Source organism: Hippocampus zosterae, chromosome 2, assembly GCF_025434085.1.
Source record: "Hippocampus zosterae strain Florida chromosome 2, ASM2543408v3, whole genome shotgun sequence".
NCBI classification, from domain to species: Eukaryota; Metazoa; Chordata; class Actinopteri; order Syngnathiformes; family Syngnathidae; genus Hippocampus; species Hippocampus zosterae.
The window spans coordinates 40,183,567-40,198,726 of NC_067452.1; the positions used below are offsets into that span (position 1 = coordinate 40,183,567).

A 15,160-nucleotide genomic window follows, 5' to 3' on the forward strand; every position below is an offset into this window, starting at 1 on the left:
AAAAATGCCTTACTATACATGGTCGTTTTTTTCGGCTAAAAATACCTTACTAAACATGGTCGTTTTTTTCGGCTAAAAACGCCTTACTATACATGGTCGTTTTTTTCATCAAAAACGCCTTACTAATGCCTTACTAACGCCATGGTCGTTTTTTGGGGCTAAAAACGCCTTACTATACATGGCCTTTTTTTCTTGGCTAAAAACGCCTTACTATACATGGTCATTTTTTTCGTCTAAAAACGCCTTACTTTACATGGTCGTTTTATTCCGGCTAAAAACGCCTTACTATACATGGTCGTTTTTTCCGGCTCAAAACGCCTTACTATACATGGTCGTTTTTTTTGGGCTAAAAATGCCTTACTATACATGGTCGTTTTTTTCGGCTAAAAATACCTTACTAAACATGGTCGTTTTTTTCGGCTAAAAACGCCTTACTATACATGGTCGTTTTTTTTCATCAAAAACGCCTTACTATACATGGTCGTTTTTGGGGGGCTAAAAACGCCTTACTATACATGGTCGTTTTTTTCCGGCTAAAAACGCCTTACTAACGCCATGGTCGTTTTTTTTGGCTAAAAACGCCTTACTATACATGGTCGTTTTTTTTTGGCTAAAAACGCCTTACTATACATGGTCGTTTTTCTTCGGCTAAAAATGCCTTACTATACATGGTCGTTTTTTTCAGCTCAAAACGCCTTACTATACATGGTCGTTTTTCTTCGGCTAAAAATGCCTTACTATACATGGTCGTTTTTTTCGGCTAAAAACACCTTACTATACATGGTCGTTTTTTTCGGCTAAAAACCGTCGAAAAAAGCCTTACTATACATGGTTGTTTTTTTTTCGGCTAAAAACGCCTCACTAACGCCTTACTAACGCCATGGTCGTTTTTTGGGGCTAAAAACGGCTTACTAAACACGGTCGTTTTTTTCGGCTAAAAACGGCTTACTATACATGGTCGTTTTTTTTCGGCAAAAAACGGCTTAGTATACATGGTCGTTTTTTTCATCAAAAACGCCTTACTATACGTGGTCGTTTTTTTCGGCTAAAAATGCCTTACTATATATACATGGTCGGTTTTTTGGGTACTAAAAATGCCTTACTATACATGATCGTTTTTTTGTCGAAAAACACCTTACCATACATGGTCGTTTTTTTCTTGTTAAAACGCCTTACTATACATGGCCTTTTTTCTTGGCTTAAAACGCCTGACGATGCGTGGTCGTTTTTTTTTTTTTTTGGCTTAAAACGCCCTCCTATACTATACAATTCCCGGCGAATGGAATTCTAGGTTATTAGCGTTTGTCGTTTCTCTTTCGGGCTTCTTGTTGGTTGTGACTGTTTGGGGGGGACAAAGTGGGTGGGTGGTCAGGGCTTGGTTTTGGCGGCGTGTGAAGCAAACGCGACTCATTTGCGGCTCCTGCCGCAGTCTCTCGCGTCCCAGGCGGGCGCCTTGATTTGTTCACAGCGCATTTCATTCGGGGCAGCAACAACACTGAGGGGGGAGGGAAGACATTCCGCTAAGAAAGAACGAACGCTCATCATCTCGCGGAGAGGCTTCAAAGACATATCAATAAAACATGCGGGGGGGGGATGCAATGAAAATCTCATGAGAATTAGTTGTACATCGCGAATACGCCGACGAATGATCCGGTTGGGAAGATAGGAGTCACTTCCAAGGTGATCTTGTGGCCACCATGACACCCAGATATGGCTACGTATGTCGAACTTTCAAAATCAAAGACAACTTCAAGGTCGTTTGCGCCAGTGATGCCATCCAACAAAAGTTGTCAACATTTGTTTTTAATCTGAGGTTAAGGCAATCCATGACAAAGCATTTCACAAACCACAACATGACGACAATCATGTCCAACACCCGGTTTGGAAATTGATCAGCATGCAAGTCAGAGACCTGGAGAGGTTTACTAACCAGCTGGGAATAAAACTCAACAAACAAAACACAGGAATGTGTGGTGCAGAGAAGTACAGCAGTGGCTCACTAACTCCCCCGAGTGGGACCTAAGCGAATTGCGACATGAAATCGAGTCCAGCAGAATTGCGATGCGTCCTCTTGGAGAACGGCGGTTTCCGACATTTTAGGTTGTTGTGTCACTTTTGTGTGCGATGCGTTTGATTTGAATTTTTTTTTTCTTGTTGTCGATATCAAAGCGCAGTGAAAACGGTTGAAATTGTGCATAGTAAGTGTTAAGGTAGTACTCGGTTTCGAAAAGGTGACGAAGCACCGCCGTACGCGATGGGGGCTCATCCGTTCGCCGACTTTTTCTCTCCAAAAGAACAAGTCAAGCAATCAAAAGACGCTCATCAGCTCAAGTGAAGGCTCACTCGCCAACTTTGCCAGCGCATGCACCAGGTCGAAAATGGCCAATTTTGGGGCGCGGAATATTCCAAATGTGGGCTTTACGGACACGATGACATCTTGGAAGAAGAAGAGTCCCGATAAAGGACTGACATCTTCAGCCTGGCAAGGATTTTTTTTTTTCCTTCATCGTTTCATGCTTGCAAAAAGTGTAACATCGCTTTGTTCCGCGCTCTCTGCTCACAAAAACAACACCAACGGCGTGTTTGAGCCGAAAACAGCAAATGCAGGAAAACGATTGGAAAGTTTGCCATAAATTGGTCATAAAATGCGGTTTGATCGTCATCCAAGTCACATGCAGTTTTTCTTCAACAAACAACCGCACGCACGATCCTTTCAGGGTGTGCAAGGTAACGTTCACATTGCAGAGTGGCGGGGGGGGTGGGGGGAGGGGGGCCCTCGGACAGAGACTTCGGTCTAAGCCAGGGGTGCCGACCGCGAGGGACGGAGGCGGAAATGGGGGAGAAAAACAAAGACTTGCGTATCTGTGTGCCTGCTACAATGAAACCCCTCTACAGCGAAATCTACATGGGCAAAAATACCCCCCCCGAGTGTGAAAGAAAATATCATGCACAAAAGCCATTCCCACTTTTCTGCTTCCCCTATGACGAAAAGTCCCTCTGTTCCGTTATACGAAATCTTTTTCTCTGCTCTTGCCTTGCAGCGAGATTCACTCCAACGAAAACAAGCCTTCCGCAAAAGTCTAATCCAACCTCAGCATGCCACAGCGATCTCTGCTGCTTCATTCGGAAACGGCAACAGCAACCAACGCATTGGTTTACACATGCTCAGTAGAACAAGGAAGTATTTGTTTCAGACGCAGCGCGAACGTTGCATTTTTTTCTTTCTATGCTGGCTATATGAAGTGTCAAATAAGTGTATGCTCATACACTATTGGAATAAAAACAAAAAATACACATATAAGTTTTTTGTGCGTTCATGTTTATGTCTGAGATACAATTTGCTCCAGTGAAAAGTCCCCTGTTGTGAAAAATGTCTTGCTGCAAACATGATTTCGTTGTAGAGGAGTTTCACTATATTAATATTCTATATCTTTGCATTAGTGCACACTGCACTCTCAACGCCCCCCTCCCCACACTAAGGTAGGCAGTGATTTCTTTTTCCCAAATACCCCCCCAAAAAAAAGTGGCTAAAATAATCCAACAACACTGTCACATCTCTGTCAATGAGCTGATCATTTTTTTCCCCCCGACAAAAACCCCAAACCCTACTAGGGAGAACTTTATCAAGAGCCCCCAATGGCGTTGTAAACAGATCTTGATTTGAAGTATCCAACAAGGCTCAGCCGAACTCTTCACGACGTTCATCGTAGAAGTGATGAGCAGGAAGTATCAAAAGTTTACAAATACGCGGGTGCGCGTGCGCGACGCCATCATTGCTCACCGTTTTGCTCCTCAGCAAGAATTTTCACGTGGCTGAATGAATGCGGATATGTTTCCATCTCGGTAGGCCCGTTTTTGGATCGAGTGACTGCGAGAAATCGAAGAGAAGCTAAAGTGGCCAACCGCAGCGCCCCCGTTTGGAGCTCAGAGGAAATGCGGGTGCAAAGCAACGCCTGCTGCCAATTTTATTAGCTAGTTGCCAAGTTTGGCAGGAGACTCAATTGGTTTTGGTAGATTGGCCAATTAATCGGTTGGATGATCAACTTATTGGTTGGTGAGTCAATTGATTGGCTGGTTGGTTAGTTAGTTGATAAGTAAATCACTTGAATTGGCTATTGATAGTCAATGGATAAGTTTAGTTGTTTGTGAAGTTGACGAGTCAGCTGAGTGTTATGACGGTAGCTCGAGCAATTCATCGGTGGGTGGTTCAATTAATTGTTGGTCGGTGAAGTGATTAGTCGATTGATTGGGGGCTAATTAATTCATGGCCCGGGCGTTGGGCTGGTAGACTGTTTCATGGACTGCTAGGTTAGTCAATGAATTTGCTTGTTGGCTAATCGGTCAGTTGATTGATTGTCAGTTGAGTAAGACTTGATTTGTGGGCCGATCCATTGATCGATTTGGGGACGAGTCAGTCGATTGGTTGTTTTGTCAATGCTTTCGTTGATGAGTCAGTGGATTCTCTGCTAGAGCTTGCGAGGGTGTCGTGAAATCCTTCTTCCAGCTTATTGTTCACCCGAGAACCTTTTGTGCTTTTTGCCGCGCGTCATCAGTAGTGCAACGTTTGGATAGAAATCTTACAAACAGGTGAAACAAGATGCATATGGCCAACGCCCACGACCACTCGCACTCAAAAATGCTCCAAAACAATCCGGACGCGGCCGGCCCGAGTATATACATGTTTATAAACAGATCGATGGATTTTTTTTTTTTCATCACATGCTTTTTTTTTTTTCCTAAATAGATTTATAATCGAGTCCTTATCAAAATAGAAATGGCTATTTGAGGGTGAGTTGGATCAATATTACAATTAGACAAGCTGGAAATCAAAAGGGAAAAGATGACTTTGGACCCCCCCACTGTCTAAAAGCCCACCCCCAAAGGAAGAGATGCAATAAAACAGATACGATATATAAATATATACATTAGTGCTGTCAAACGATTAATTTAATCGCGATCAAATGTATCATTCCATAGTTAACTTGGAATTATCCGCAATTAATCAAAAATTTCCTTTGATTTCTTTTTCCTCCTATTTTCAGATTTTAACGCTCTCATCAACATGGAATCGTGGATCAAAATGCAAATATTAACCGAAACAACAATTTCCACTTTCAATTTCACGTGAACATTTTTCTCGAGAACATTAATCTCGAGATGGAAAAAAATTAATCGAGTTAAAACTGCCTCGAATTAATGCAGATAATAACACATTAAACTGACAGCACTAAAATATATATTTTTATATTTACTTATTCTCTAGACACATCAATTGCAAAAGGTATCACAAACAGGATACAAGGTGGCACCTCGTACTAATCTACTGCCGACCTGCCTCGGGCCCGATATCTCGCTTTCCCGTACCATCGTTCTCCTCCACTCGGACAGCAAAGAGCAAAAAGCTCCGGCGGTGAGCTCCTCAAAAACCCGAAAGCCGTCCCCGAGAGGAGTCCCTTCTCTCCTCATGAGCGGGGCGTTGCGCCGTTCCAAGGAGGCAAAAAAAGGGGCGGGGCTTCACACGGCATCGCTTTGGGAGCGATCGCCGGGCGAATACGGCGGCGGCGGCGGCGGCGGCGGGACGGTGTTGGGCTTGATGGCTCTGCTCTTCATGTAAGAGATGAGCTGGTCCGGGATCTCGGCCAGGACGTCCTTGGCCAGCCGGGCCATGCTCAGGACGTGGTTGCCGGCGCGGTCCATGTAGTCCCTGAAGGGGACAAACTGGTGCGGCGGGGGAGAGGAGGGAGGAAGGGAGCATCAACAAACATGGAGTTCGGAGAAACGGGTGAGCGTGTTTTTTTTTCACCTGCACAATGTCTCTCTCGGCCAATTTTCCACGTGAGGAGATCCGGATGTCGTCTCCATCCAACTCCACCATGGCTGCGGAATCAAGAAAAGCAGCAGCAAATCAGCATCTGTCGGCCATTACACTTCATGGTCACATCATTAGAGACGACCGCGCCGCAGCCAATATCGATGTTTGGCTTTTCCGAAGGTGATCATGTTCATTTAATTGCTGAATTCATTTAGCCCCGAAACTTCTGTTTTGGGCAATCAATCGGAGAGGCAGTTTGGCGCCGTTGGTATTCGGCAGCCGGCTAAAAGTCGAGCCTCCCCTTTCTCTGGCGAGCACTTAGGAAATACTAATTCACGCTTTCGACACGTGACTGTCACTTGACTTTGGTGTCAGCCGATCCTCCATTCCAGTTGCTCCAAAATACCGCTGCTCGTCTCTTGAGTGGAGCACAGCACTCCTCCTCTGGCATCCCTTCACTGGCTCGCTTCCTTCCCCCCCCCCCTCCGAGTTCTTTTGAAGATCCTCTTATTTGTTTTCCAATCTTGAAGTGGCTCGGTCATCCCTGACCTCTCTAAGCTCCCTGCCCGGCAGACCAAACGCGACTCGACATAGCGAGAACTAAGCTCAGAGGGGATGGAATTCTTTTCCGTTGCCGTTCCTTCTCTTTGGAAAGAACGTTGGGCCACCTCCCTTCCCATCTTCAACCTCGTCCTTGGCTTTTGACTCGACTTGATTTTTGGTTGGACTGTTTTTGTGCTTTTGACCGTCTTTGTTCTGAATCGATTGTTTGATTGTTTGTTGTAATCGGAATAATTTTAGCATTTTGGAGACAGCCGCGGTTGTTTTCAAGTGCCGAGAAATTCGAGTTCAGCATTTCAACAAATTCTCCCCTCATGAGGATGTCATCATTGCGATTGTTACTCGGCGATCGGCCCCCCCACCTCGGTTGATGCCGAGCCCTCACCGATCGACTTACCGTCAAACTCGGCTTGGCCGACCCCAACGATGATGATGGACATGGGCAGTTTGGCCGCCTGTGGTGAGTGACAAGAACAGTCAGTCGCAGGGTAAAGGTCCCGAGGCCCCATCGTGCGTTTCCCCGATCACATCAAATTTTTTTTTGGATCGGTCCCACTTGAGTTCTAAGCGGCTTTTCAGCGACCAATCGCAGCGGGGCGTGTCCTGCCTCCACTGGGGCTAAAGTCCTCAAGTCTTGCCCACTCTCAGAGTTCATTCGTAGGACAACGGTCTTCAATTTTGGGAACTTTGTCACTTGGACCCCTTTGACGACTGCAACGCATCCCATGGCGGACTCACGTCATGCCCCCGTCGACTGATTCCCATAGAAGGGAAAGTTACAAACAAAGGAGGGGGGCGGGAACATGAATGATGAACGAGGTTGTAAATGTTTCATGGCTTCGCGTGAAAGCGAATTATAACGCAGCATGTATGAAGCTGCCGCTGGGAGGAGGGGGGGGGGGGGTGAAAAAACATATATATTATTGAGTGATAGGGGCCCTAAAGTGGGGGCTTCATAAGCGCCATATTTCCATGAGGTGGAAAACAAATCAAATAAGAGGTGATTTCTCAAAACACTTTGCTGACTTCTGAAAAGCGCAAAAGGGCCTCAAGTCAAGGGGCTCTGAAGCTCCGCCCATGTTTGGACTTCCTGACCGCAGCGCTCGGCGGCATCACGTCATTGGACGTGTGTCAATATCTGCTTCCAACTGAGTGCGGCAACCTCGCTCGCACTACCGAAGCGGTAAAGGGAAGCAGGAATGGTGTGGTGTCCCGTTTGGAGATGGAATGAAAATGGAGGCGTGTCCAAACGTCAAGCGTTGCCGAGAGGGCGAAAGCGGCGCGCAGCTGCCGACAACGTTGCGGCTTTGGAGGGAACGCCGACGACTAAACCAAACCGTGAGACCATCAAATAAAAATGTTGATGATCGATTGAAATGCTGTTTTTGTCTTTGAGATCCGGTGAGCACGAATTCCATCAGACCGGTTACATGTTGTCAATGATTGATGTCTGCTTGTAGTTGAAAGACATTGACAGTGCTAAAAGTAGGTCAGTCTTCCTCCCCGAAGGGCCTGAAGCGGGAAGGAAGGGTTGGGGGTGGGGGAGGGGGGGTGGGGGGGCGTAGTTGGGGGTGCCGGTTAACTACGGGTGGTTAAAGTGGAAGGTATTATCCTGCCTCCATCTCCTCCACCTTTCCACAAAAAGTTCTGCGATGGCAGATGCTGTACGTTTGAGCGGCTTCATGAAGATACTTCACCTGTGTTATGATGCGCCCCCCCCACCCCCCGCTGGACAAAATGTTTTCATTGAATGACACAAGGGTCACAGTTGAAAGTGACAAAACCGACGTCGAAAAACGGAGGTACCGACTGCACTTTGGGTGACCCGTGCCGCCCCCCCCCCCCGCCCCCCCCGCCCCCCCCACTCCCAGCCGGCCCTTCTATACACGACCAGACATCAGCGAATAACTCGTGTTGATATCGAATGCAATTTTTCTCTCATGGCCATTACAATTTAACAGTCTCATGTATGATTCATCGCGGGTTCAACTTCACTCCTGTGCGCAAACACGCCCTAACCCCCCCCCCCCAAAAAAAAAATCTTATCTGCATTGTTAATTTTGCAAAAAACATCTAAGATTAGCGTGAAACCCCGCAGGCTATTTTCGATCGGACTTAATATTCCGGCGCTCAATTAGCATCAGATATGCCTTATCATAGGCGCACACACACACACACACACACACACACACACACAGAGCAAGACAAAAAAGAAGCGGGAAAGGTGAGTTCCAGGTGTAGCAGCATGACGTTCAGAGACGTTGAGCAGAGCAGCAGACAAGATCTTAAAAGGAAGGTGTGGCTGTTCCAATGGTTTGATTAACAGTCGCAAATTCCCTTTAAACCCAGTCTGCTGGGGGTCTACGGGAGGCCGTCCGCATGCTCCGTGTCCCCCCCCCCCCTTACCCACGCCCCAAATGCGGGGGTCTATGACTGTACTTAAGTGCAGCGAATTTCTTTTTCTCTTGGTATTTTCGTAGCCGGACACTGTTTGAAATGAGCGCCTGCGCCGTCGTGGGTGTGAACGCAGCTGACTTGATTGCCGGCCAATCGAAGCAGCTCCTCTCATTGGTTTTTCAATTCAGCGCAGGTGAGGCGTCCGATTCCCAAACACGGCTTGCCTCGGCACGAATACGAAGAGCCGCCATTTTTTTTTTTACGGCAATATGTGCCGTAATATGTCCCTTTTAAGCCATCACGGAGAAGAAAATGCAGGTATAATCTTAACCACACAAAGGATTCATTTTTTGCAGTGTGATGAGCGCATATACCCCCCCCCCCCACGCCCCAAATGCAGGGGATGGTGTCTATGACTGTTACTTAAGTGCAGCGAATTTCTTTTTCTCTTGGTATTTTCGTAGCCGGACACTGTTTGAAATGAGCGCCTGCGCCGTCGTGGGTGTGAACGCAGCTGACTTGATTGCCGGCCAATCGAAGCAGCTCCTCTCATTGGTTTTTCAATTCAGCGCAGGTGAGGCGTCCGATTCCCAAACACGGCTTGCCTCGGCACAAATACAAAGAGCCGCCATTTTTTTTTTACGGCAATATGTGCCGTAATATGTCCCTTTTAAGCCATCACGGAGAAGAAAATGCAGGTATAATCTTACCCACACAAAGGATTCATTTTTAGCAGTGTGATGAGCGCATATATCCCCCCCCCCCCCACACACACCCCAAATGCAGGGGATGGTGTCTATTACTGTTACTTAAGTGCAGTGAATTTCTTTTTCTCTTGGTATTTTCGTAGCCGGACACTGTTTGAAATGAGCGCCTGCGGCGTCGTGGGTGTGAACGCAGCTGACTTGATTGCCGGCCAATCGAAGCAGCTCCTCTCATTGGTTTTTCAATTCAACGCAGGTGAGGCGTCCGATTCCCAAACACGGCTTGCCTCGGCACGAATACGAAGAGCCGCCATTTTTTTTTTGACGGCAAGGGCCTGCGCGCCCGTCGACGAAAATGGGGGCCCAATATGTCCCTTTTAAGCCGTCACGGAGAAGAAAATGCAGGTATAATCTTACCCACACAAAGGATTCATTTTTAGCAGTGTGATCAGCGCATATATCCCCCCCCCCCCACGGGCAATTTGAACTCAGTGAGCGCCACGGCTCTTCTCCCCAAACGGAGTAATTGGACGCGCTGTTGTCACCTCGCTTGTTAGTCAGTTTTTATGCATCAGCGGATGAAAGAGACATCAATCATTGCGCCGGGCGCACCGCTAATTATTCCAATGTCGCTCACCGTCTGTGTGTGTGTGTACAAGTAACACTCGTGATGAATCAAAGTTCAGACTTTGAAGTCTCACAAGGTCAAATAAAACTAAAAAAGCCACATCATGAGTCACGGCCAGTCAAAAGAGCGGCGAGGGCGCATTTTTCGGGCGGACGCCGGATCGTGACTTTTCAAATGAGAAGAATCGGGAGCAACTTGGGACCAAAACACGGCCGACAACAATCAGCGGCACTCTGATGCGGCTCCGGTCTTAGACGGATGAAACAAAACTCGGCAAAGAGTCTCCGATGCGCCGCAGGTTGAAAGGTCACGGCGGGGCCCGACGGCCTGACTTACGTTGACGATGGCCTCCTTGGTTTGCGCCATGTCGGAGATGACGCCGTCGGTGATGATGAGCAAGACGAAATATTGCGAGCCGTCCTGCACCGCCGCCGCGTACCTGAAGGGGAGAGAACCGACGTCACCAACGTCTCTCACAAAGGCGCTCGTGCTAACCGAACAATCATTAGCGCTCGCGTTCACACACATGGAGTCTTCCGTGAACCTGCCGCGCGTTTTTTTGTAATTGTATTTTGCGAATACCCGCAAAAAACCCACCCATGCGCGCACGGGGAGGTCGGAATCAAATTCTGTACTCGAGCGCTGTGAGGCAGACGTGCTAACCACTCGACCACCGCGCCCGCCCTGTTACGGAAATCGATAATGGCTAAACGGTCATGTTCAATCGGGTTTTATTTTGAAAGTGGACCAAAAAAGTCGCAGTATGTTCATGGACTAAAAAAATAAAATAAAATCAAAGATTGCTGTAAGCTTGCCATCCAAGCTTGATACGGACTGTAAATAAGTGAAATATGCTGTCGCGCCGCGCATCCCCCCCCCCCCCCCCCCCCCCGCCCCCCAAGGTCTTTCCAGACACTTTGAGCAAAGGCAGCGGAGATGGCGCACACCAAATGTGGCCTACTTTTATGCCCTGGCGCTGGCTGTCTTATGAATAATTGACTCGACGCTTTATGCAAGAGCTGCGGTATTCCATTCTCATTTCAGGAAAAACAGTCGGACAAAACAAACAATCTCGTTAGATCGGGGGGGGGGGGGGGCGCATTTGAATGGAGCAGCTGGCTGGATGTCGCTCGTATCTGGAAACGTGTTATTTATTTCGTTTATTTTGCCGTGAACTCTCGCATGCATTTCCATGACAGAGACTCTCCACCCTTCGCTTAAATTTTTAAAATTTTTTATTTTTACCACATTTCGCGGGCGTCGCCTGGAATACTTCACTTTTCAGGATATCAAACCTATTTATTGATTGCTTATTGTGTCGTCAATAATGACAGACTCACCGATAGTATTGATTGGGTGACAAAATTTGGACATGGGAGGTTTTCAATACACGCAAATATAATGTTGCCTTGTGGTCCAATCACAAATCATCTTTTTTTCTCCATTGAAATGAATGTAAACGCCTTCAAATATCCATTGAACAAGTCACGTTAAGGATTTTTTTCCGAAATAACCGCCATCGATTTAAGATCAATGATCATGTATCGTGTGAAAACTGTCAAGACTGTGTGTTTTTTTTTTTGTGTTTTTTTTGTTTGTGGGTTTTTTTTCACACAATAACGGGTTAAAAAACACCAACAACAATGTAGTTTATAAATGAAGCTTCATGACGTAAAGTATATTTATTTCTTGTTTCGCGAAACACTTGCTGAAACGAAATGTCCTTTTTGAAGCCGCTACTTATTATTTATAAATCCTAACTGCCTTTTAGAATCGATTGTGCACTCTGACTTGCCTCGGGAGATGCTTCTGCATTACATACAATCAAGCTTCTTTGTAATATGTTAACCGTGTGATCTGTTGCCATGGAGACCATAGACCAGATGCTTTGAAAAAAAAAAAAAATTCTTCCGCCTGAATTATGACTGATCTCCACCGAGCACATCGGGCAATAAACGGGAAGGGGTCTCATCATACTTTGCACTTTCCTTCACGCGGCCAAGAGAGATTTGAATTTGATGCCTTCATATACGAGCTAAACGGCATCTCTCGAATCCAACGCCGCCTAATCTTGCCCCATTTCAACTGCAATCAGGCGCGCTTATTGCACAAGTCAGTCATCGATCATCACAAATTTTGTAGTACGGCCAGTAAATGCATCGGATGATCATTTCCTCATTCGCAAAGCTTGTTAAGGGGCGAATCGAGCGCGCGGGTTGTTGCGCCGTGGCATTAAAATGCGTGTGCGTGCGTGCGTGCGGTGAACCTCCCGCGATGTCACATATAAAATGCAACACTTCCAGACAGGGAAAATCCATCCGTCCATTTTTAGCAGCGCTCCTCCTTGCGGAGCCTCGCGTCGCGGGGACTTGCTAGGAGCCTGTTCCAGCTGACTTTTTGGGCAAAAGGCGCACTAACTAACCCCCCCTGAGCTGCCGGCACCGAGTGGGAAGCGGGCCCCGCGCTGCCCGCACACAAGTCAGGCGAGTGGACGGCGAATCAAACGGAAAAGTGTTGGAATGTCCAATTAATGCCTTGTCAAACTAACTCAACGCACAGCACCACCTCTGGCAGCAAAAGGGATTGCGCCCCTAAGTAAATATTTACAAAGTGGCTCCGATGAACCACTTTGCTTCATGGCGTTATATAAGATATATATATCTATTTATAGGGCGGCCCGGTAGTCCAGTGGTTAGCACGTCGGCTTCACAGTGCAGAGGTACCGGGTTCAATTCCAGCTCCGGCCTCCCTGTGTGGAGTTTGCATGTTCTCCCCGGGCCTGGGTGGGTTTTCTCCGGGTGCTCCGGTTTCCTCCCACATTCCAAATACATGCATGGCAGGCTGATTGAACACTCTAAATTGTCCCTAGGTGTGAGTGTGAGCGTGGATGGTTGTTCGTCTCTGTGTGCCCTGCGATTGGCTGGCAACCGATTCAGGGTGTCCCCCGCCTACTGCCCGGAGACAGCTGGGATAGGCTCCAGCACCCCCCGCGACCCTAGTGAGGATCAAGCGGTACGGAAGATGAATGAATGAATGTATCTATTTATATATACAGTATATCTGTACTGCTCTGGAGGGGCGGGTGGGGGGGGAACTGTCCATCATAGCATTTAGCTTAGCTAGCATCCTGCTGTCGCATATGACTCCCTCGTGTGTTCAATTTGGTGTTTTGGGCTGCAGAATGTCACCATGTGGATTTTATTTGCGTGATGACTTTGGAAGCGCAGCACACGAGAGCGATGCGAGATGCCGCCGTGCCGCTCACCTTGCCACGTGGTTGACCACGGGGGAAAAGTTGGTGGGTCCGTACAGCTGCACCGTCTTAAGGCTTTGATGGTACGCGTCCAGAATGCCCTCCATGCCGTTGCAGTAAGGGTTCTCAATGTTGCCGTTCTGGTCCAAAGAAAAAAGAAAATGAGTCAAGTCAAGTAGTCGCATACAACTTTATTGTCAAATGTGCAACATGCAGCACAGATGACATTTCTTCTCCTCTCAAGACAACTTGCAACAGGAGGAGCCTCTTCGGGTGTCGGCGCTGCCATCAAAAAAGAAAAGTTAACATAAAATGACCAAATAATACAAGACAATACATTGGACACAGACAATGGTGCAATCGGAACCACTTTCCCGCATACACTTTGTTGTCGGAAGCAGTTCTAGACGAGAGAGGAGCGAATCAAAGTGTCCTTTTTTACCAGCGGATCAAAGACGTCATGCTGAAATGTGCGCGCGTCCGCTACAAGCTAAGCTTAGCTATAGCATCCATTTACGAAAAAGAGACATTGGCTCTCATCTCCTTGTGCCATGTAAATCCGCTTCAATTCCAAGCCGCGACTCCCAGTTCCACGTCATTAAATAGCAGAGTAGCATCAGAGGTGAGCGGAAACATCTCCTTGTCCCATATAAATCCGCTTCAATTCCAAGCCGCGACTCCCAGTTCCACATCATTAAATAGCAGAGGATCGGAAACATTTGGGGCGCCATCACCGATTTAAAAGGCCAGCAGCAAAGAAAGGTTAACAATAAAATGGTACCTTGATCTTGGAATGCACCAAAATTTGCATCGTTTAGAGCAGGACCAAAAGAGTGTTGAACTATTTTAAAGTAGCATCACGGCGAGCTACTTGCTCGTGTGCAAGTGCGGAGAAAAACTATACAAAGTCTACACAGGAAGGAAGATTGAGACCCCCAACCTCTGCTGTCTGACCCTCATCATTTGTGACATCAGCCTTTTTTTTTTTTACTTGCCCGTCTAGAGAGTCGACGTACCCAATTATGAATAAAATGTCACTTTCAGGAGTGAAAGTTGATTTCAATATTTTTTTTACCCCCACAACACTCTGAGGAAGTAGCACAAGGCTCCAATGATACGCCGCCATGAATCTTAATTTGTTGATTTGAATGACAAGACGGAGCGACGCCGACGCCGGCCGGCCTCTCATTAGCGTCGACAATCAGCAGCCGGCTGAGAGACGAGACAAATTGATTTCATAAGGCGGTCGGCTTGACAGAAACTCATTTGCACGAGAAAAGATACATGACACATTTCTTCGGAATGATGCGGCGCATATGTGGAAAAGGCGGCCATGAAAACGTTAAAAAATAAAAAAACAAAAAACCCGAACACTCGCTACACCTCATTGCACTCTACATCAAAGGATGAACGCTTTGAGTTTTGGGGCACTTTTTCCAGAAAAAGAGTTTTTTAGTGCCGCGCCAGATGAAAATGTTGTGTTACAGTGGAACCTCGTTTCCACCATCCCGATAACGTTCGCATTTTAAAATCCCGATTTTCCCATCATTCACGTTTCCATTTGCCGATTTGGGTGACAACGAATACCTTTGGAACATCAACTTTATTATAATGACCAGATTTATAACACGAAATAGTGAAAAAGGCCATCACGAAGCGCCGGAAGCGAACCGCCGCCAGCTAACACAAGCGCGGCTTGCTATCGCATCTTTGATTGGTCGTTCTCAGCGAGCCAAAGCTGTCGAGAGGGAAGTGTGAGCGCTGCCAAGCTGGAAACAATATGGCGCCCGCGCACTTTCTAACGC

At 47.0% G+C, this 15,160-nt stretch overlaps 1 protein-coding gene and 1 long non-coding RNA gene across 4 annotated transcripts in view; both read right to left on the reverse strand.

The window, feature by feature from the left end:
- Positions 1 to 1,782: 1,782 nt before the first annotated feature.
- The window catches only part of LOC127594131 (uncharacterized), a 105,063-nt gene continuing 91,685 nt past the window's right edge, over positions 1,783 to 15,160 (reverse strand). The window contains exon 2 of the long non-coding RNA XR_007960609.1: positions 1,783 to 2,516. This is a non-coding gene — a long non-coding RNA (uncharacterized LOC127594131). The remainder of the gene's footprint in view (positions 2,517 to 15,160) is intronic.
- cpne5a (copine Va) overlaps positions 3,587 to 15,160 on the reverse strand; it is a 59,553-nt gene continuing 47,979 nt past the window's right edge. For all 3 annotated transcript variants that reach the window (XM_052054951.1, XM_052054931.1, XM_052054941.1), the window contains 5 exons: positions 13,368 to 13,495; positions 10,439 to 10,541; positions 6,771 to 6,828; positions 5,804 to 5,877; positions 3,587 to 5,718 (listed from right to left, as the gene is read on the reverse strand). In XM_052054951.1, the coding sequence (XP_051910911.1) occupies positions 5,515 to 5,718; positions 5,804 to 5,877; positions 6,771 to 6,828; positions 10,439 to 10,541; positions 13,368 to 13,495 (567 nt within the window). In that variant the 3' untranslated portion in view covers positions 3,587 to 5,514. The remainder of the gene's footprint in view (positions 5,719 to 5,803; positions 5,878 to 6,770; positions 6,829 to 10,438; positions 10,542 to 13,367; positions 13,496 to 15,160) is intronic.